At 43.7% G+C, this 23,324-nt stretch overlaps 1 protein-coding gene across 4 annotated transcripts in view; it reads right to left on the bottom strand.

The window, feature by feature from the left end:
• Positions 1 to 23,324, bottom strand: part of LOC138287444 (scavenger receptor cysteine-rich type 1 protein M130-like) — a 72,003-nt gene that overhangs the window by 44,484 nt on the left and 4,195 nt on the right. For 3 of the 4 annotated variants that reach the window (XM_069227873.1, XM_069227872.1, XM_069227871.1), the window contains exons 2-3: positions 19,314 to 19,514; positions 7,857 to 8,021 (exon numbers count right to left, since the gene is read on the bottom strand). In XM_069227873.1, the coding sequence (XP_069083974.1) occupies positions 7,857 to 8,021; positions 19,314 to 19,512 (364 nt within the window). In that variant the 5' untranslated portion in view covers positions 19,513 to 19,514. The remainder of the gene's footprint in view (positions 1 to 7,856; positions 8,022 to 19,313; positions 19,515 to 23,324) is intronic. The other variant, XM_069227874.1, reaches the window with a different exon arrangement.

Raw genomic sequence — 23,324 nt, 5'->3', positions numbered from 1 at the left:
TGTACGTAGCTTTTTTCTTGTCGCAAATGGCCTGATTTGCTGAATCGGGCCGTTTGCGACAAGGAAAAAGCATCTTGGTATGTATTAACCCTATTTTGCGATTCGGTAATCTATTTACCAAATTGCAAAATAGGTTTGCAAGTCGCAATTTGGAAGGGGCGTTCACTTCCTAATTGTGAGTCGCTGTGCGATGTATGATTGTTTTGTGACATTGGATGCGGTCACAAAACAATTGGAGTTGGTGCTAACCCATTTGGAAACAGGAAGGGGTCCCCATGGTACCCCTTCCCCTTTGTAAATGGTAACAAAAATATTTTCAAGAAAACTTTTCATTTTGTTTTTGAAATGCATCCCGTTTTCCTTTAACAAAAACGGGCTGTGTAAAAAAAAAAAAAAAAAATGCTTTGTTTAAAAGCAGTCACAGACATGGTGGTCTGCTGTTCCCAACAAGCCATCATCCCTGTGAGGGCAGCCATTCCCAATGGGGTCGCAAATTGCGACCTACCTCATTAATATTGTGAGATAGGTAATTTGCGACCCCACTGGGAATCACAAATGGTGTGAAGTACACTGCTGTACAGATGGTTTTGCGATTCGCAATTTGATACCCGCAAATGAGTTGCAAATTGCAAGTCGCAAAACTCTGGGTCATACATCTGGCCCTTTGTGTTATTTTTTCTAATTTGTTCATTAAATTTCACTCTATTTTTCTATTTTTATTGTTTGGTGTTTTGACTTAATTAATGTTTTGGTGCTGCATAAATACTTTACACACACCCTAAGTTAAACCAGTCCGCTCTCTGCCATAGCCACCATGGAGTTGAGCACATGTTAATTTGGTGATTTTGGAGTTCACCCTGACAATTTAGTGTAATGATTCCTTGAGAGTGTCAGCCTCCCACCCCAAATAATAATCCAATTTCTTACATCTATGATACCGCTGACCCCTACCATTAGTTTTTGGCATCCATGGATGCAAGGCTATACAACTAAGTAGGGTTGAACCCAACAAATAGTCCAAAAGCTAGTAAGCCCAACAACCACTGCTGAAAGTAGAACAATCATGCAAGTGGTGTCAAAAAACAGTTTAAATAAACCTTTGGTGTTCAGTTAATAGGGCTACTTGGGTACTAGTAGTCTGGTCTACAGTAATGAGCAAAGGTCAATGTGAGAGACTGTGGTCTTAAGTCGATACATTGGATAAGGCAGCTGGCATGTTTCTAGAGACCACAAGAATTTCCCTGGGAGTACCAAACCTCAGAGATCCCCATATCCGAACTGGTTTATAATCGTCAAGATTGTCAGTCGAATAAGTAGACTAAGACAGCACTGGGAGTTTAAATATGCATACCTCCAGTATGCTATGCTAGTGTGATCAATCTTTATTGAATTATGATGTATGGCTATCAACAAAGAACCCCTCCTCCCCAAACGTTGGGTGAAGATATAAAGACTCTGCATCACTCTGTGACTGAAACAGGAAAATAGAGGTCTGGTAGGGGAAAGTCCTCTACTTCACCACACTTGAAGTCCTCAAAGACAACTCTGCAGGTTAATAATCTCTGAGGCCCTAGGGTGATTGTGTTTAGCTGAGTCGTAGGGTTCTTATGGCTTGAGGTGGCTCACTCTTTAGAGATGGGCTGCAAGAGGGCTTTAGTCAGCTCGGTTTTTCTATTTATGTTCTTCAGACTAGGCTTTACACTTTCTCCTTTTCCAGAAGGAGTATGCAGCAGCAAGGCTTCTTTCAAAGTTTATGTCTAGTCCTGATTACAGCACTATGAGGCAAAGTTATTGTTAGACATGATCATCTTCTGCACAGAATACTCCCCAGTGTTTGCCTTCTGTAGCTGGACCAATTTTATTGGCCACAGGCCTCTGCGTACTTCACTCCTGCATACCAGTGGTGATGTTCTTGTGCTCTCTCTTCTAAATATGATAAAATTGGCATATACTTTACTGGTACATTTAATTTACTTGTAAGTCCCTTCTACATGGTACCCATGTACCCAGGGCCTGTAACTTAAATGCTCTTAGTGGGCTGCAGCACTCATTGTGACACCCACTAATGTAGCAGTGAACAGCATACATACCGGTGTGCCATTGAAACCTAGGATGGCAGTTTTAAACTACCATTTCAAACTGGCAAAATATATATTTTGTCACATTTTTGCCAGGCCAAAACCTTCCTTTTTAATATATATACCTTCCTTTTTAATAGACCCTAAATGTCAATAGAGCAGAGCACATGTTATTGTTACATTATTGAAAAACAGGACATGAATACTTAAGGTTTTATATGTTTTACCAGTGAAACACCTCCAAAGATGTAATTTACTGTAGCAAGTATGCCTCTCCCATAGGAAAATATTGCAACATTAAAACAACTTATAATATTTAGGACTTATTTTAATAGTAATTTTAATTCAACTTAATGGTAAAGTTAGATTTTATATTACTATTTCACTGTCCAGTGTCATCTCACTGGTGAATGGGTCCCCTGTGGTGAGACATGGATTTCTCCAAGACAGTGGATAAAACACTTGGGGGTAGAAAGATGCTTTTCTTCCTTGTGAAGGATAACCTGGAGGGTAAGATGTTTTTCTTCCCTGTGAAGGATGACCTGGAGGCGATGCTTCCTGGGCTTCAAAGAGTTGCAACCCCCGTCACTACCAGATGTAGCTCATACCTAGGACTGCCTCCCTTCATCTTCTTTGTTTACTTGGTTCCAAACCAAGTGTAGCTGCTTCTGAACTGTTTTGAAGTGGCCACATGGAAGGGTTTGCCCATCATAGACACATCTTTGAATGGGCACAAAGAGCTCTGACCAGTCCAAGAAGAGCTCTGCCATGTTGGATTTAAGCGGAGAAGGACACTGTGGGGCAGCTTACAGTAAAACACATAGGATTGCTGCAAAAGTGGGTAGGGCCACCCCTCTGAACATTTGCCTCAATAGTTAGGGAGTGGCTAGGAGCTTCTCCCACCCACAGGAAGGCACTTGGCAAATAGGTGTTATCCCCAGGACCCCTGTCAGAAAACTGTTGGACCTGTGAAACTACAGGGATATTGCACACTTCCACAACCCTTTCCAGCAGCAGCCCACTGACCAGTTCCAAGTGGAGTTGCCCCTTGCCCTGCTGCTCCCCTCTGCTGGGGTGAGCCTTGACCCTCAAGGACTGTCACCAAGGTCCTGGACCCTTGACAGTTCTCAAAGGTTACTCCTCCTAAAGTTTCTGGAAACCTGGGACTTGAAACTTATTGCCAACTTTTTCCTCTCAGATCCGACGGGAGCCCAGGACCAACCTGCAAAGATGAACCTACAATTATACATTGGACCTGAGCCAGAGATTCAGGTTGCTCCCACTAAATTCTTATCCTGCAGCAGCAAATCTGATCCAACATCTGCAGGGAAGATTTCAAGCCTTGCGGAGCCCTCTTTGTCTACACCCTGCAGCTTTGCCCAGAATCTGAGCAACAAAGAAGTGACTACCTAAGAAGGTGGACATCTTCACAGGGAGAAGGTACACAAAGTATCTGACTAACAAGAGACCTTTTCTGAGTGTAAAATTAAAATATCTCCTGCTCTGAGGTTTCCTGCCAAAAACCAGTGGCTTCACAGACACCTCATCCAACCTCTACCCAATAACATAGGTCTCTCTGGTCACAGTCGGCTGTAAATGTACTTCAGTGAAGAAAGCAGGCAAATTATATTGCTGCTGTTAGCTAGATATTCATTAGGTGCTTGTAAGGAGTTGGGGGCATTAGTTAAGGGCGTGGTAACAGTCCTTGATAGGGTGAATCACTTAAGTGAACAAATTAATCTTTGTTCAGCCCTGTAGTGGCTATGGTACAAAGCAGGCAGGTTAATGTAAAGCCAAAACACAACACAAGAAAATCCCCAACCAAATTTAGAAAAATAAAGTACATTTACTACACATCAATGGAATAAGAGGAGGAGAAGGGAGGAGTGGGTTCCAGACCACAGGTTTGGCAGCACTGGTGCCTTCCAAGGATGCATCTTACTGAGATGCTCTGTGTCCCGTTCAGCCCCTTTGGTCTGTCAGCGTGTCCTCTCCTTACTTTGGTAGCCCATTGAGTACTTTGTCTCAGGAGATGGTCAAGCTCCCTGACTCTTTACTTTGGCTCACAAAGTCGTACGCGTCTCCACTGGACCCTCTGGTGCCCTTCCCCCCTTAGCTTGTCACAGTCATCTAACACATATTAAGGACTCAGTTTCAGAAGCAAGAGTCCTAGACAGTGTAGGAAAATGCTCCTTAGCATGGTTACCCCCTTTTGTGTGCTGTTGCTGCTGCTCTTCACGGTTCCAAGGCTCCGAAAGTATCCAGCTGGTTAGGGACAGTCCTTGGGTGAGATTTTGACATTCTCTTGCTCTGAGCTTTCCCACCAAAAAAGCTTCACTTGAACCTTGTCTGACAGCTAGGTGGTCTCAGAGCTCTTCTCAGCCACTGCCTGCTGCCTTGCCCCACTGATGATTTTTGATTTCTATTCAGGGGTTAAGTCAGAAGGTTCAGCTTTTGATTGGGACAAACTTGGTTTCTGTATGCAAGTCACGCACTGTCATGGTTTCCTTAAAGCATGCCTAGGTACAGGTTAACAGCAACCAGATGACTGTGGCACTATTTTCAATAAAAATTAAAAAATTCATATCTTTGGTTATTCTCGATAGAATTTTGTCATTATGGTCATTACTGTTTTCTGCATTTTTATCAATTTGAGTGGGATTTTAAATGTGATGGGTTTTTGACTTTTTAACTGGCTTGTTACTTCTAAATGCTTTGCACATTTTCTTCAGTTAATCTTGGCTTCTCTGTGCCATAGCTACCAAAGCTTTAACTACTCAGGTTTAAATTACTAAAAACATTACTGCACCTAACAAGAATAAGGACAATATCACTTGTGGTGGACTAGCTTCCTGTCCCCAACTAATAATTTGCTTTCCCACCGGCAGCCATTTTGATTCAGGGCCTCGCCAAGCCATTACCTCTCAAAGGGTTAAGCGTGAGAAAGGTACTGGGAAGCAATCAAAACAACAATTATACCACAAAGGAAACAAGTAGCAAGGCTTTTTCATGGACAGTGAAACATGTGCAGCCTCTTAATCGTGACCCCTCTGTAATAATGGGTATGAAGCTCATATCTTTGGTTCTTCATCATAACTCTCATTCCCTCCTTCCCAACTGACAAAACATGTTCCATCCCCTGAGCACCAGCCACAACGTTGGAATTATGACATAGTTGGGTGCTTCAGCACTCAGTGCAGTGGGACATTCAGCCAAAAGAGATATTTGCATGTAGTTGCTGTACATTCAAAACAAGCAATTAAAACTCTGGTAACACGTACTCCTCTTCAATGTACAAAACAAATGATGTCTCTCTGAGCCCATATCAATGTAAGTGTGTCCAGGACACTAGCATTTCTCCTGCTAGCATCACACATGCATAATACGCAAATAATGAATTTTTTTAGGTCCCTATGAAAAGACAGCAGGAAATGCTCTTTCCAACTTTGAAGAAGGAGTTGGGTTAAAAGTCTGAGGGGCATATTTATACTCTGTTTGCACCAAATTAGTGTCATTTTTTTTTACTCTAATTCGGTGCAAAACTAACTCCATATTTATACTTTGGTGCTAGACCCCTCTAGCACCAAATTTATGGAGTTAAAGTCATTTTTTGAAAGTGGAGACCTACTTTGCCTTAATGAGATGCAAGGTAGGCGTTCCCGTGCAAAAAATGACTCAATGGCCTTAGCGCCATATTTAGGGGCATATTTATACTCTGCGGCATATTTATACTCTGTTTGCACCGAATTAGTGTCATTTTTTTTTTTACTCTAATTCGGTGCAAAACTAACTCCATATTTATACTTTGGTGCTAGACCCATCTAGCACCAAGGCCCTGATTTAAACTTTTTATTCACCGCATTAACGTCAGTTTATGACGCAAAAGTGGCGCAAACTTACAAAATATTGGCCCTTATTTATACTTTTTGCTGCAAAACTGCACTAACTCAGTTTTGCACCAAAAAGTTTAGCACCGGCTTGCACCATTTCTGTGCACCAGCCGGGCACCATATTTATGGAATGGTGCAAGCCGGTGCAAAGTGTAGGCTAGAGTTTTAAAAAATGACTTTAGTCGGGTGGGGCTGGCAGTATAGAAGGAGAGGGTTTAGCACCAAAAAATGCCTTTAGGCAGGTTAGAGTAAAAAAAAATGACTCTAACCAGATTAGCGTCATTTTATGGTGCTAAACCTACAATGCCACATGACTCCTGCCTTAGAAAAGGCAGGAGTCATGCCCACCTAAATAAAATGCACTTACCTGTACTTACCTGGGATGGGGTCCCCCATCCTCGCAGTCCCTCTAGTGTGGGTGGGGGTGCCCCTAGGGCCTAGGGAGGGCACCTCTGGGCTTATTCCATGGTGTTCCACCATGGAAATAGGGCCACAGGTCCCCTAACACCTGCCCTGACCCAGGTCTTAAAAAATGGGGCAAAGCAAGCTTTGCCCCATTTTTTGACCCCTCCTCCCTCCCTTGCACCATTTTTACATGGGAGTATAAATATGGTGTTAAGGCCATAGAGTCATTTTTTTGCACAGGAACGCCTACCTTGCATCTCATTAAGGCAAGGTAGGTTTCCACTTCCAAAAAATGACTTTAACTCCATAAATTTGGTGCTAGACGTGTCTAGCACCAAAGTATAAATATGAAGTTAGTTTTGCACTGAATTAGAGTAAAAAAAAATGACGCTAATTCAGTGCAAACAGAGTATAAATATGCCCCTCAAAAAATGATGCTAATCTGGTCAGAATCATTTATTTTGACTCAAAACTGCCTAATGTCATTTTTTTTTTTAAGCTAGCCTACCCTTTGCACCGGCTTGCACCATTCCATAAATATGGTGCCCAGCTGGTGCTAAAAAATGGTGCAAGCCGGTGCAAAACGTTTTGGGGCAAAACTGCCTTAGTGCAGTTTTGCACCAAAAAGTATAAATAAGGCCCTGAGTCTTAGCACAAAGATCTCTAATGACTACTATCTTTTGTTTTGCCTGAGGTTTCAACAATAGAAGAAGAGCAGTCGAATGGAGATTTATGTTGGCTTGGTACCATTTGACCTTCTGCCTTAGACATATCTGTAATGGTGAAAGCTGAATACATCATTTTTGCAATTTTTGCCTACATTTCGATAATTTCTTCATTGAGAAATATTGAGCCATATTTATGAGTGGGTTGTGCCATGCTTGCACCACGCAACATGGTACTTGTGTGGCACAAACCACTAAGTCAGAATTGTTAAGCCAAAAAGCTTCAAACATGCAAAGTAAGGCAACACGGAGCATATTGCTGCATTGTCTTACTCTTCCCTGTGGAAGCATGCCATGGCGTTGCAGTGAGTGTTCCCACCAACTCCCGTGGATTTTGACAAATTCCCAGATTCACAAGGACTTGTAAATCTGAACATACTCCCAACTCTTATACCTAACCAGCAGAGGTGTAATAAGGGGAAATATATTTAATATGCCTTTTTTTCCTCTTTCTATGTGTGCAGCACACATAGAAAGAGGAAAATGCCTTTCACAGTGTTTTTTTGCAGGAAGGTGTCCCTTCCTGCGCAAAAACAAATCTGCACCATGGTGAAGGGTGCCAGCTTTGACACTAGTGCAGGGGGCTCCAGTACTGGGGGAAAGGACAGGAATGTGCCATATTAGATAAATACAGCATATTCCTGCCCTTTCCCTGTGACGCAGGGCAGTGCAGCAAGTCACCAAACACATAAATATGCCCCTGAGAGTGTTCTTATATATCCTTCGGAGATAATGACATCAACACTCTCCCAGCTCACCTGAACCAGAACACAGAATCCACTGCCCGTCTTTGTCATAATTTTCAGTGGTGGCACACCAGTATCTTCCATCCATCCTTCCTTCTGTGGTGCAAGAAAAGAACTTCTTCCCTTCAAAGATAAAAGGTATGGTACAAAAGGCCACGCTGGAATTCTCTGGGAGATCTGTAATAGCAAACAAAAATTTGGGCTTGATTTAGATCTCAGCAGCAGGGAATACTCAGTCGCAAATGTGATGGATATCCTGTTATGATCCCCATAGGATATATTGGGATCATAATATGGCGTACGGGATATCTGTCATGTTTGTGATGGAGTATCCCATTGGCCAAGATCTAAATCGGGCCCTGTGTCCTTATACTTAGGTGTAGAGAAACCAAATCACACAATTAGATGTACGTGTGCATGCTGGTACACCAAATATAGTATTCCATCCCTCTAAATATCTATTTGATTCCTAATGACAATACTATTATCACGTAACACAGAAATGATACTACAGTCAACTATCTTGCTGCATTTTTGTGTTTATTCACAGTCTCACCTCTTCATTCAATGTTCCACTCACTGCTCCTTTCATTGAGATGAATACACTCAGTCAGTACCTGAGACTCAAGGTCCGGTTAAAAAATTTGGCTTTGGTCACCCAAATACACTTTTGGTTCGCAGAGTAAGGAATGACAGAATAAGGAACCAAAGACTTTTACCCCCACTAAAATGGCAATATGTATATTAATGGATCTGATGCTCATCTTTATGTGTTCTTCCTCTCCAATTTTATGAGCTGTCTCTAGAGCCTAGTTCTAGAGTTATGACAGGCACTGATGTCAGGAAGACAGGACACGTTTCATAGACTGGAACCTATCAGGAGAAGATACCAGGATCTAGAGACAGAACCTGGGACCAGTAAATTCTAGTGTGTGGAGCGCAGATTTCTTGGTGGAGGGTAGCAAATCATGATGTCTGAGAAAAAGTGTGGAGAAATAATAATAATAATACCTTTGTATACCAGTTAAGACTTTTTATAGGGTCCTTCTGCAGCAGATAGCTACCCAGCTTTATGACATAAGAGGGTGGTAGGTGTGTGTCTGGGCAGTTTGAATAAGGTTCTGGTTGTGAAATTAAGCACTTTGCTAGCTGAGTACCTGAGACTCAAGGTCCGGTTAAAAAATGTGGCTTTGGTCACCCAAATACACTTTTGGTTCGCAGAGTAAGGAATGACAGAATAAGGAACCAAAGACTTTTACCCCCACTAAAATGGCAATATGTATATTAATGGATCTGATGCTCATCTTTATGTGTTCTTCCTCTCCATTTTTATGAGCTGTCTCTAGAGCCTAGTTCTAGAGTTATGACAGGCACTGATGTCAGGAAGACAGGACACGTTTCATAGACTGGAACCTATCAGGAGAAGATACCAGGATCTAGAGACAGAACCTGGGACCAGTAAATTCTAGTGTGAGGAGTGCAGATTTCTTGGTGGAGGGTAGCAAATCATGATGTCTGAGAAAAAGTGTGGAGAAATAATAATAATAATACCTTTGTATACCAGTTAAGACTTTTTATAGGGTCCTTCTGCAGCAGATAGCTACCCAGCTTTATGACATAAGAGGGTGGTAGGTGTGTGCCTGGGCAGTTTGAATAAGGTTCTGGTTGTGAAATTAAGCACTTTGCTAGCTGAGTAAAAGAATGCTGGGGCAGGCACAGTAGAAGACTGGTGCACTAGTCTAGTTTCCTGGCTATTAAGGGGATAATTAGTGTCTTAGCAGTATTGAATGGAAGGCAAGACCATATTTTTCCATGCTTGTGATCTAATAACGTGCTGCTGTGGTAGTGGTGGCAATTAATTATTCCATGGTCTTCAGAGAACTGAACAGTACACAGAGGGCCAGATGTGCCATGCCTTTTTACCTTTGCAAACGGCCTGATTGACAGAATAAGGCCCTTTGCAAAAGCAAAAAGGTTTTTTATCTATAGAAAGGCCAAATTGTGGGTTTGTGATTTGACTGCCTACTCTTATAAAAATGAAAAGAAAACGTTTCATTTTTTTTTTGGAAAGCATCCAATTTTTCGCTAACGAAAACGGGATGTGTTTCAAAAAATACTTTATATAAAAACAATCACAGACATGGCTGTTTGATGACCACAGGCAGGCCACTATCCCTGTGATGGGTCTCCAACCGAGACATACCTCATTAATATTCATGAGGTAGGTCTTGGTTTACAATAGACACATTTGTACATTGGTTTTTGCAAATCAAAATAGTGACTCGCAAAAAATGTGGTAGTCACAAATGATTTTCTTCATACATCTGGCCCCTTGATTCTCAAACAAGGAGGTAAACCTCATGCCATCTGGAGAAAAGTCAACAGAAAGTTGGAGAGTTGATAGGATTAGAGGAAGAGGGGAAGTAGAGGCCTTCTATCTTTCTTGAAAAACTGAGCATAAGGATCCACAGGGCTATCTAATGCTGAAATGCAATGAGACGGTCAGAGATTTGTGATGACAGATAGGGTGAGAATGTGTGGAAAGTGAAGATGCCTTTCTTGCCATGCCAGGGGAAGTGTGGAGCTCTCTTGCAGGTCTATATAAAAAGTGTCATCAACATATTGTGGGGAGAATTAATTCCCACCATCACTGAAGTGTTTGCTGTGATCAGAGTCTGATTGAAAAAGTTGTTGGAGCACTCCTGAGAAAAGGCACTATTGTATCAGTATGTATATGTATTGCGCACGTAGGGACTGAGCTTGAGCATGGCTTTGGCAGAGGCCAAGATGAATTTGGCTCAGAATTAGGTAGAGTTACCTATTCTTCTCTTCAGCATCATTAGCATCAGTGCAGGCATAATGCTGTCTAAACCAACACGGATCCTAGTGCTGAGTGTGAAGTCAGCTCTGGAATTGGTGATAAACCGAAAGCTGGTTCAGGTGGCATGACCAGCGCAAAAGGCTGTCCCGCCACTGGCAAAACAACTAGAGGCAGCTGCAAATCCATGGGGCCTTAAGGGTTCAAAAGAAAGAGGCTACAAGGTGTCAAACATGCGGACCATTGCCCCCTAATTCCCTCAATCTTTTGGGTCATCACTGATGGACCCGGAAATTTGGGGTACATCAGAACCAGCTGTGAAATTGGTTTCTCAGTTGGGACCAGGAGCAAAACCGAGAGGAAGAGTTCTTGGCCTAAAAAATGTTGCTTATTGTTAGAAATTGGTTTTTTGGTTGGCAGTCAGGTTACCCCCTGTCCAAGCAAAAGTCCTCACTCTAGTCAGGGTAAGTCACACACAATCCAAGATTATCCTGTGCCCACCCTCTGGTAGCTTGGCATGAGCAGTCAGGCTTAACTTAGAAGGCAATGTGTAAAGTATTTGTGCAATAAATCATACAATACCACCATATAGCACCACAAAAATACACCACACAGTGTTTAGAAAAATATATAATATTTATCTGGATAATTGTAGGTCAAAAAGAATAAAGTATGCAAAGGGAAATTGTAGGGATATCACTGAAAAGTGATATACAGTGTCTTAAGTCTTTAGAATATAAACAAAGTCTCTTTCAAACACAAGTACCTGGCTTGGAGTGGAAAAATCTCCTCAGAGGGCCACAAAAGAAGAGGTGCGTGGAAAAAGGGTGTGTGCGTCGATTTCTCCCCAGCACACACGGACTTGCGTCGTTATTTTCCACGCGGGGAAGTCGTGCGTCGTTTTCCGGCGCACGGACAGTCTCTTTTCGTGGATTGCGGGGATTACCAGATGTCCCGGGTCTGTGCGTGGATTTTCCTGCTTGTTTTCCGGCTGCGCGTCATTCTGCGGGGCTGCGCGTCGAAATTACGATCTCACGGCAGGCGTCGCGTCAATTTCTCCTCTAGAGGTCGGGCGGCGTTGTCCTTGCGAAGCCGTGCGTCGGATTTTCGGTCGTCCCAAGAGCGTCGCGTCGGTCAGCGTCGGTGTGCAGCGTTTTTCTCGCCGCGGAACAAGCTGTACGTCGAAATTTTCAGCGCACGGAGCGTCCAAGTGAAAGAGAGAAGTCTTTTTGGTCCTGAGACTTCAGGGAACAGGAGGCAAGCTCTATCCAAGCCCTTGGAGAGCACTTTCACAGCCAGACAAGAGTTCAGCAAGGCAGCAGGCCAACAGCAAGGCAGCAGTCCTTTGTAGAAAGCAGACAGGTGAGTCCTTTGAGCAGCCAGGCAGTTCTTCTTGGCAGGGTGTAGTTTCTGGTTCAGGTTTCTTCTCCAGCAAGTGTCTGATGAGGTAGGGCAGAGGCACTGTTTTATACCCAAAGGTGCCTTTGAAGTGGGGGAGACTTCAAAGAGTGGCTAAGAAGTGCACCAGGTCCCCTTTCAGTTCAATCCTGTCTGCCAGGGTCCCAGTAGGGGGTGTGGCAGTCCTTTGTGTGAGAGCAGGCCCTCCACCCTCCTAGCCCAGGAAGACCCATTCAAAATGCAGATGTATGCAAGTGAGGCTGAGTACCCTGTGTTTGGGGTGTGTCTGAGTGAATGCACAAGGAGCTGTCAACCAAGCCCAGCCAGACGTGGATTGTAAGGCACAACGCAGTTTTGCGTCAAAAAAATTTGCGCCGGCTAACGCCATTCTGAAGCACCATGCGGGCGCCGTATTTATTCAATGACGTTAGCCAGCGTTAGCCGCCGGCGCTGCCTGGTGTGCGTGAAAAAAAATGACGTACACCAGGCAGCGCCGGCGTAGGGGAATATGGAGCTTGGGCGCCAAAAAATGGGGCAAGTCAGGCTGAGGCAAAATTTTCGCCTCAACCCGATTTGCGCCATTTTTTTCGACTCCCAACCCCCATTGAAATGACTCCTATCTTAGCAAAGACAAGAGTCATGCCCCCTTTCCCAATGGCCATGCCCAGGGGACTTCTGTCCCCTGGGCATGGTCATTGGGCATAGTGGCATGTAGGGGGGCACAAATCAGGCCCCCCTATGCCACAATTTTTTTTAAAAAAATTACTTACCTGAACTTACCTTAATGTCCCTGGGATGGGTCCCTCCATCCTTGGGTGTCCTCCTGGGGTGGGCAAGGGTGGCAGGGGGTGTCCCTGGGGGCATGGGAGGGCACCTCTGGGCTCCTTCCGAGCCCACAGGTCCCTTAACGCCTGCCTTGTCCAGGCGCTAAAAAACGGCGCAAAAGCGGCTGGACGTCTTTTTTTTTGACCCGCCCACTCCCGGGCGTGAATTTTGCCCGGGAGTGTAAATACGGCGCACATGCCTCGGAGTAAATTTTTTAGACGGGAACGCCTACTTTGCATATCATTAACGCAAAGTAGGTGTCCACGCTAAAAAATTACGCAAACTCCATGGACTTTGGCGCTAGACGCGTCTAACGCCAAAGTATAAATATGGAGTTAGTTTTGCGTCGGAATTGCGTAAAAAAAAACGACGCAATTCCGGCGCAAACAGAGTATAAATATGCCCCTGAGTATTGTCTTTGCTTGTGTATAAGTACTGTGTAACTATAAGTGGTATTGCATGAGCTTTCCATGTCTCCTACTTCAGCCTAAGCTGTTAGAACACTACTACATTCACTAACAATGGATAACTGGACCTGGTGTAAGGTGTAAGTACCCAAGGTATCCACTACAAACCAGGCCAGCCTCCTACACTCAACCACTAACACTATTTAGTGGCGTGCTTTTTCATAGGGTTCCCACCTGCGATGCCTAGTGCATCTGGGTGTGCTTCAATGCCTGATTTACAGCAAGAGCAGGTTAATTTTTTATTTCATCATGGAGCCAGAACTTTAAAATAGCCTCAAGGTGTGCCTCCCAAAAAAGTAATATTTAACATTGGGAACCTTATGTAAGATAAAAAACAAAGTTTGTTGTGAGAGAGGGCTATTATGATCTCTGCCACCTTGGGTCTACATGTTTTAGCCATAATATCAGCTGCCCCTCAGGGAATCCAGCTTCATGGAGAAATGCAACCTTTTTGAGAGGCATGAGGAACAATCTTTTCAAAGAGAGAATATCTCCTAACTTTGGCTGAAAACACAAATGTTGCACTGATAAGTGCTAACCCTGTAGTTTCTCACTGGCTTGTCTGGTCACTGAATGCCTGGAAAATATTTAGGTGCCTGAGGTAACCCAATATGCAATTGATTGAAGTGCTTCCAGATTGGCATTTTTAGGGGAGGCAGTAATTTGGAAACCTTTCTTTGACAAAAGATAAAGTTGTGTTAATTTTTTTAGAGTGATTGACACGTTTGTTATTGTTTTAGAGAACTGCCTATTTGCCTACAATCATTTTGCTAACCGTGCACAATATCCCTTGAGTCAGATTCTCGTCATATTGCCACTAAACCCTGAGCCACGTAATATTCACAGCCTTATCAGTATTACTGGGAAAGCCACATAGTATGTAAGGATTAATCACTTCCTTGTCCTACTCTAAATATTAAATCAAAACTTTCCAATATGATGAATACATATTACCACATTTGAAAGACCACTGTCAACAACATTGTGCCTCAAAAACGCCTCTCCATAATTCAAGCACTAATGACAACTGCTTGCCAAATTTCCAAGATAGAGTTTCCAAGAAAGCAGTGACGAGATTATATTAACTGTCAATCCTGCAAAAATTAAAACATTATTTCCCTGGAACAGACTTCAGAACCACAGTTTGGTGATGGGGATGATAGCAATGGCCATCTAGTTACTGAAGCTACCCAGACCACACTCACGGGTATCCTTCACTTTTATTCAAACCTCATCAAAGGACTGAATAATTCCATACAGTTGTCTATCACCAGGAAAACACTTCATTTGTTTGGCCTTCTAAGTTCACTTGATTTTTAAGGCATAGGGCATGCAACCAAAAAAATAAAACCTCCCCTGCTGTCAGTGCAAAACAAGGATGAAGGACATTGGTAGACTAGTAATGCCTCTGCACAGCAGGTGTCTACATTTACTGCTACAATTAAAAAAATAATTGAAGGCAGGTCTCTTCAAACAACGTGTTCTATTATCAATCAAGTCTTCTTTTCACCCTCAAAAAACACTAAGGCCACAGTAAAGTGTGATTCACTCTCATTTACCTATCATGTTTTTGGTCCATTCTTGTATTCCCTCCTCACTGTTTTCAGCATTCCCTTGCTCTGTCCTTTATAAATATCAGTATCCATATACAAGGCTCCTGTGAAACTCCCAAAACCCTTTCTCTTAACCCCAATGACGTTTGGGGTTGTTCTGTTCTTTCTCTCACCCTGGAAACGGATTTACTAAAGCCCATCAGTGGATTAAATATTTGACAATTTCCATGATGAGAAATGTTTGAAACACCAATCTCCAATCCATTGAATGGGATTTACTATTGCTGAATACTAGATGAACAAGGGATAATATTCTGTGGGTATAGAAAGCTCCAGTTCATGCAAACAAACCATGGTTGTATATGCCTCCTTCTAAGGCCAGGGTAGAGAAATCACACATTTCAGAAGTGTAGTCCTGTTGGAAATGGCCCTTTTTGCAGGGTCATCCAAAGTCTTTTTGCCTCCTTCTTCTTATTGTTTCTGACCTGTTTTTGTTGGCTTTAGTACTCTGGGCACTTTACCACTGCTAACCAGTGCTAAAGTGCATATTGTCTCTGTGTAAAGTGTACTGTTGATTGGTTTATCCATGATTGGCATATTTGATTTACTGGTAAGTCCCTAGTAACGTGCACCAGAGATGCTTAGGGCCTGTAAATCAAATGCTACTAGTGGGCCTGCAGCACTGGTTGTGCCACCCACATTAGTAGCCCTGTAAACATGGCTCAGACCTGCCACTGCAGTGTCTGTGTGTGCAGTTTTGAACTGCCAATTCGACTTGGCAAGTGTACCCACTTGCCAGGCTTAAACCTTCCTTTCTACTACATGTCAGGCACCCCTAAGATAGACCTTAGGTAGCCCCAGGGGAAGGGTGCAGTGTATGTGTAAGGTAGGACATATACTAGTGTGCTTTATATGTCCTAACAGTGAAATACTACCACATTCGGTTTTCACTGTGCAAGGCCTATCTCTCTCAAAGCTTAACATGGGGGCTGCCTTTAAATATCCTTAAAACGCAGATTCTGTCTGAGAGCAGATACAATTGTGGGGTTAGGTGAAGTTTTGTTTTTAGATTGTTAGTTTGAAAATGCCACTTTTAGAAAGCAGGCATTTTCTTGCTTAATCCATTCTGTGACTCTGCCTGTTTGTGGATTCCCTATCTGGGGTGTAGCCTGCATATCTTGATTAGCCATCTGTGCTGGAGGGGAGGTGAGGAGTGGGCACTCACACCTGAAAGAACTGTGCCTGCCCTCACACAATACTGTCTCCAACCCCCTGGTGAGTGTCTGGGGCCTGGCCTGGACAAGGAAGGATCTTGCAAACACTTGAGACTTTGCTTTGAAGTTTGCCAACTTCAAAGGAAGAACCAAAACTCCAGACTGTTAGAACATTTCTGGAATCAAGAGGAACCTCTGCAAGGAGAAGAGCTGAAGAGCTGAAGGAGAAGTACTTTCCCTTTGCTGTGCTGCTTTGCTGGACTGGCCTGCAGTTGCTGCTTCTGCCTGAAAAGAGTGCAAAGGGTGAACTCTGTGGAATTCTGAAGAGGCAGAGTTCCGTGAGCTGCGGAGTCTTGAATGCACCCAATCTCAGAAGCACTAAGCACAGGCCCGACCCTGCTTAGTTCTTCCAAGATCGGGTGCATTCAGGAGAGGGCCGCATTCAGGCCTCTTGTGCACCAGCCTGTCCCATGTGCAGTGCACGCTTGGCAGGCCAGTGCACAAGAGGCCTGACACAGCAGCTTTCTTTCACTGCCTATGGCCTTGGCAAGAATTCAGGCCAGGGCCATAGGCAGTCAAAGCTGCCAGGCCTCTTGTGCACCTTCCTGCTCCAAGTCCACTGCACGGGAAAAGCCAGTGCACAAGTGGGCTGATGTGGCAGCTTTCACTGCCTAGGGCCCTGGACTAAATTCAGGCCAGGGCCATAGGCAGCGAAAGCTGCCATTTCATGCCTCTTACTAACAATCCCTAAACTGGCAATCTAGGGCATCGTGGTACTGGAAAAAAAACTATTCCGCTCCTCATAATATGACACCCACAAATGGTACTAAGAACAAAAGTCACTTTTAACTTAAAGCACATACTGCAACAGGGCAAACCTGTTTTTCAGAACATCTAAAATAACCACACAGAATATCACAAAAATATAGCAAATAGGTATGTTGTGCAGAGTGAGAATAAAACATGGTTAAAACAAGGCACTGCATACCTTGTTGACAGCCAAAGATGTGACTATCAGACAGACGTGAAGGCAGTATTCCCAGTGAAAGGAAAACAAATGACATGGCAGCATCATTTCTCCTAGCCTCAGCTTATTATCTGTAAGTGCAAGGTAGCATCTTCCTGGTGAACTGGCAGTACTCAAGACTATACCCTGCTGTACCTTGTATGATAATCAGGGTGAAGGACCTCTCCTGAAAAGTGGTCAAGGTGCAGTCCTTGTATATTAAATCTTATCAGAGATTCAAATTTCTGACATACGTTTAGGAATGTCTGATATAGATTATGGTCTTCAAGGTATGTATCAGAGAAATATAAAGTAATCTGACATCACTTCAGGCAACACTATTTTATCTATATGTCTGTGTTCCTTATTTGACCTTGACATGTGTGATAACTAGACACTTGTCCCAAGCTGATCTTGAATCAGGTGGTATGCCTATGTCATTGTGTAAATGACTTGTCACTTTCACAGTTTTTAGAAAGATAAGGCCAGACAACAGCTGCATCAATGACCAACATGACAATGATTCTGGATAAATCGAGGAAAATAGTGACTCTGATTATGGAAAATTGGGAAGATGGCAACTTCAAATACCTAGTATGGAGTTGGAGTCCACTTAAAATGGAGTGGTACCTTAAGGGCTTTACATCAGAAATGAAGGTAATGTTATAATTTTGAGTATATTATATCTCTAAGGGAGGGAAGCTGTTCTGAACATAGATACATCAGACTATGGCCCTCATTATGATCTCGGCGGTTTTGCACTGGCGGTCAACAGAAGACCGCCAGCGTAACGACCCCCCCGCCGGCCGTATAATGTTTTCCCTGCTGGGCAGGCGGACGGAAACAGTGTTTCCGCCTGCCAGGCCAGCAGGGAAAAGGGCCGTAACATTGACAGCAGCTCCAAATGGAGCCGCTGCCAATGTTGGTGTGCGGCGGGTGCAGCAGCACCCGTAACGCAGATCACTGCCCGTAAATCGGGCAGTGACCTGCGTGACGGGGCACTGCACGCGGGCCCATGCACTGTCCATACCAAGTGCATGTGCAGTGAAGGGGCACCTGGGGGGCCCAGAGCACCCCTTCCAACAGCCTTTCCCTGCCGGGGAACCCGCCAGAGAAAGGCTGGAGAAAAAGGGATCATTATCCAAAGGGCAGCGCTGCTTGCAGCGCTGCCCTTCGGATAATGATTTCCTCCACTGTCAGGCTGCCTGTCGGAGGTAGCCTGGCAGTGGAGGAGGGCCACCACAGGCAGCCCTCCCTGTGAACATTATATAGCGGTTCAGACTGCCGTGCCGGTGGCGATCTTTGCCGCCGCCGGCATGGCGGTCTGAACCGCCAGGGTTCGTAATAAGCCCCTATGTGTTCAGACAAATCACTGCCTATTTTTTAACATCAGGACTTGTGTTTATAAACTCCTGTTACTTGGCAGTTAGAGAAATAAAATTAAAGTGAATTATGTGACAGTCTTTCTGGGGTACAGTAAGTGTGAAAAAAAGGATGTAAGTTTTCATAACACACAGCAAAATGTAAACACTTGTGAGTTAACTTTACACGTACAGAAAGCAAAAATGAGGCCAATTGTTTGTAATTCTGAAGTGGGATGGAATCAAAGAATTAATTAGGATCAAACCAAATCAAGACACTTTACTTGGTGATGCAGAAACAACAAAGCGCCACAATAGCATCAAAAGTTATATCATAAATACGGCGCACACATGGTGTCATTAGGTGGGGCAATGGCGCAGCAAGAAAAGTGGTGCTTCAGTACACATGCGCCACTTTCTTGTAAATCTGGCCCTAAGTGCTTCGCTCCCTTCCCCACCTAATGACACCAAAAATGGTGCAGTGAAATCTTTAAGATTTCACTGCACCATTTTTGCGAGCCTCCTAATGCCGGAACGCCCCCCATGCACACAATATGTCTGACACAGGCATAAATATGGCACCGTGAAAATTGCCTCCTTGAGCCACATTAGCGTAAAAAAAATGACACTAATGTACCACAAGGAGGCGCTAGGGCCTTGTAAATCTAGCCCTAGGAATCAATATTTTAAAAATAAAAGTTTCTTGCATTAAGAACTGCGATTACCGTATAGCGAGTCAAACAAAAGTTTTTTATTCAGTAGTCACGGATCAGTGAGACTAACTGAAAGAAATTATATGGAAAAAGGTTTGTGAGTAAGTTCATTACCTGCCTCAGGACAGAATTCCCATTTCTTGTCCCTGTCGTAGTTTCTGGTGGTTGCACACCAGTACATCCTGTCTGTCCTTCCATTGGCGATACAACTTGAGAACTTCCTTGCCTCATAGATGAAGGGAAAGGTGCAGGCGGAGGCAAGGAAGGTCCTCATCATGCCACAAAGGGTGAGGACGAGAAGGGACAAGAACATACCTTGAAGAGACAGAATCAGTAAAAAACATCATTGTTACTTTGGCCTTATTGTGACACCTCACATATATTTAAAAATGGACCATCGAAGATGCTTCGCAAAATGCCAGGAAAAAAGAACAATTAAACCAAGAATAGGAGTAGTATTAAAGTGGATAATTAGAAAAATCACTTCTTAATCAAAATGTATGCTTTTAATTGGCAACAGTCAAAAAGCCATGGTTAAGTCAAAGCATGTACAGTACTGGGAATACCTCGGGCAGGGTCTTTATCTCTTTCTAGCTTGTATCTGTCATTGCACTGGGGCTCCAAATTCACGTCACCTCCTGCATCACAACTAGCCCAACTTGTTCCAGTCAGTATATTTGTAAGAGGTTAAGCTTGAGAAAAGCTTTTTTCCCTAGATTTACCAAAGTTGTTCCTGACTTTATGTAATGTTGGCATGACAATGTCGCTGACATTGCTTTTCAAGCATGGACCCCTCTGCTGAGCTATCCATCTGCCATCCATGAGTTCAAGGTATTTTTGTTTTTTATTGTGCAGCAGGTGCAGCAGTCACCCTAATGTGTGCGTAAGTGCTTAAAACCCACATGGAGGCTCTGTCATCTGGAGGGGCGATCCTAGTGTGCCTTTCTGTTTTTTTACATAGGACTACTATCCATATACTAGTTCCTGTATATTTAGGCCTCCTTTCTATGCTTCAGGTCTGGAATTACAGGGCCCCAAAACATTGCAGTACATAACCCTAGATCCAAAGACTTCAAATCATGTTTCCAAGCTGCATGGGCAGAGGCTTTGGGGAAAAGTACAGCCTCCCCCTGCATACCCTGCATACCCTGCAGCAGCAGAGGGGGAGCACACTTTGCTTTTCCTGGACAGATTGAAACCTAACAAGATCATTGGCGCCAATGTGTCTCCATTCTGCTCTGAGCAGGCACAAAATGTCAGTAATTTAGTTAGTAAAACGACATGTATGAGCACCTGATATCTCCTGGCCTTTTCCCCCTTACCAACAGAAAACTCTTAATCCCCTGTTCGCCAGCAGTCGTAGGGGTAGCATAACTTTCTAGCATCTATAACTGGATTTTTTCCTGTCATAGTAGCAATCAGGAAGGGTTCTAGCCTCACTCAATAATGTCACTAATGTACCATGACCGGGTGCTTTGCTTATATACTAAGGCCCAGATTTATACTCTGTTTGCGCTGAATTAGCACCATTTTTTTACGCTAATTCAGGGCAAACTTAACTCCATATTTATATTTTTATGCTGTACTAGTCTAGCGCCAAAATATTGGAGTTAAAGTCATTTTTTGGATGCGTGAAACCACCTTGCGCCAATGAGATGCAAGCTGGGCGTTCCCATCCAAAAAATTACTTCAAGGCCCTAACGCCTTATTTATCCTCCAGTGCAAAAATGGTGCACAGGAGGGAGACGGGCCTAAATAATGGCACTAACCCTGCTTAGCGCCATTGTTTAACACTTGGGTCTGGTTAGGCGTTAGGGGACCTTTGGACCCATTTCCATGGTTAAACACCATGGAAAGCGCTCACAGGTGCCCTCCCCAAACCCCAGGAACACCCACACCAGAGGGACACCACAGGATGGGGGACCCCATTCCAGGTAAGTATAGGTAAGTAGCGGTAAGTATTTAAAAAAGAAATTAAAGTGCCATTGGCCCTGAAATGGGCCTCCCTACATGGCACAGGGTGCAATGGCCATGCCCAAGGGACCCTTGTCCAATGTGCTTGCCATTGGGGTGGTGAGCATGACTCCTGTCTATAATAAGACAGGAGTCATGTGGTAGGGATGGTTTTGCATCAAGAAATGGCACTAGGCTGGTTAGAGTCATCTTTTTTTACTCTAACCAGCCTAACTTCATTTTTTGATGCAAAACACCATTCTCCTATACCGCCACCCCCACCCGGCTAACTTCTTTTTTTTTACGCTAGCCCACCCTTTGTGCCTGGAATGGCGCAAGCTGGCACTATACTTTTTGATGCAAAACTGCGCAAATGCAGTTTTTGCGTCATAAAGTATAATATGGGCTTAAGTGTACGGTATGCAGTGCTTAATTTGAGTCAGTGGTTGGAGGTGGGGGCACCAGCATTTATTTTTGGAGACCAGTACTTCTAGTGAAAAACATACAGATCGGGAAGACAGACGGTGAAACCTTCACAAAGGGAGAAAATAAAAACCTGCAAGTGTGAGAAAAGAGTGCAGGGACTATCTGGTAGTGGATTAAAGACTACCAGCCTTGGTATTAGGCTAGAGACATTTAGGGCCAGACGTACCAAGCTATTTAGCAGTGGCAAATGGCACAATTTTCCATTTGCGACTCCTAAATTGACTTGTGGCATGTACCAACCCAATTTTGCAAGTCAGTAATCTCTTACTGACTCCCAAAATATTCAGCCAGGCCCTCACATGGCAGAGGTCTCTCATTCCAATTTCATAACTGTGGAATACAGCTTGAATTAAAAAGGCACACAAAATAGATTTTAGAACATGGAAATGCCCACTTTCTAGAAGTGGTATATCCAAAGTATGCTTGACAAAACCACCTTTACCAATAGAAAGGGTTTGTCTTTAGGATTCTAATGATAGTAAATATTATGATGCTGCCTCAGTGCAATCCACTATTGTAGCCAGGATTAATTATAAACTTTCCTCATATTAACCTATGGGCGGAGCAACTGTCAATGGTAGAGAAAGCGCACATGGGCATTCTTCACTCTGTGGGCACATGTGCCCTGGCGCATGCACAAGCCTGCAGGGGCAGGCTGGACACAAGCTTTGAGAACATCACAAGGGTACTAGTGCACCCATACAGACTTGCTGTATCAGTCTCAGTATATATGAAAACACCAATGTGTAAGTGTGCACAAACTGGAAAGTTGTGCCAGACTCAGTCTACATATAAAAATACCATTGTGCAAATTTGCACATTCTTGCAGGCCATTCTAGGCTCAGAATATGCATGCAAACCCTAGTGTGCAAGTGTGCACATTTCGGCAAGTCATGCCAGGTTCAGTATATAAATGAAAACACCAATGTGCAAGTGTGCACATACTGGCAAGCCATTCTAGGCTCAATATATACATGAAAACACCAATGTTCAGGTGGGAACATATAGACCAGCCAGGCCAGGCTCAGTATATACATGTAAAACACTAATGTAAAGGTGCAAAGGTGCACATGTAGGTAAGCCATGTCAGGCTCAGTATATACATGGAAAACACCAATGTGCAAGTGTGCACATACTAGTGGGCGCCACTTCCTAACTTATGTAAGGAGGGCACGCATGCACATTCACACTGTGCTTACAGTGGGGATGTGCCCAGGGCCCTAAGGCCTTTCAAACAGGATCAGCAAAGTCTCCTAAAAAAGCAAAAAGGTTTAGGTAACCACTATCCCTGCATGTCAGGTCCAACATTCCCGCATAATTAAATGTAAGGAACAAAGAATATAGACCAGGGCGATTGCAGTGCTCTAGTAACGCTGTGCTGTTAGCAGTCCCTCACTTTAAAAAGCAAAGGAGAAGGAGTTCCTCCTTCATGGTATTTGCCGCTGACATGTGGAATCAGTTGCCTGACCATTTGAGATTAGTTACAGAGGAAGCAAGTTTAAAAAAAGCACTGAAAGTGTATCTGTTAAGTCTGTAGGGTGTCAGGAAGCCTGTCGGTCTTGCCTCCCCAATCTCTGTCTGTGATGCCAAGTGCCGGAACACTCTTGGACTAGCTGAATGCTTTATAAATTACACTCATTCATTCATTCATTCATTCACATTTACTTGAGCCTCGACAAGAAGACC

The sequence above is a fragment of the Pleurodeles waltl genome, chromosome 4_1 (assembly GCF_031143425.1).
Source record: "Pleurodeles waltl isolate 20211129_DDA chromosome 4_1, aPleWal1.hap1.20221129, whole genome shotgun sequence".
Lineage (NCBI taxonomy): Eukaryota > Metazoa > Chordata > Amphibia > Caudata > Salamandridae > Pleurodeles > Pleurodeles waltl.
Note: the sequence above shows the minus strand (reverse complement) of the source record. Positions and strands in the feature narration are given on the sequence as shown.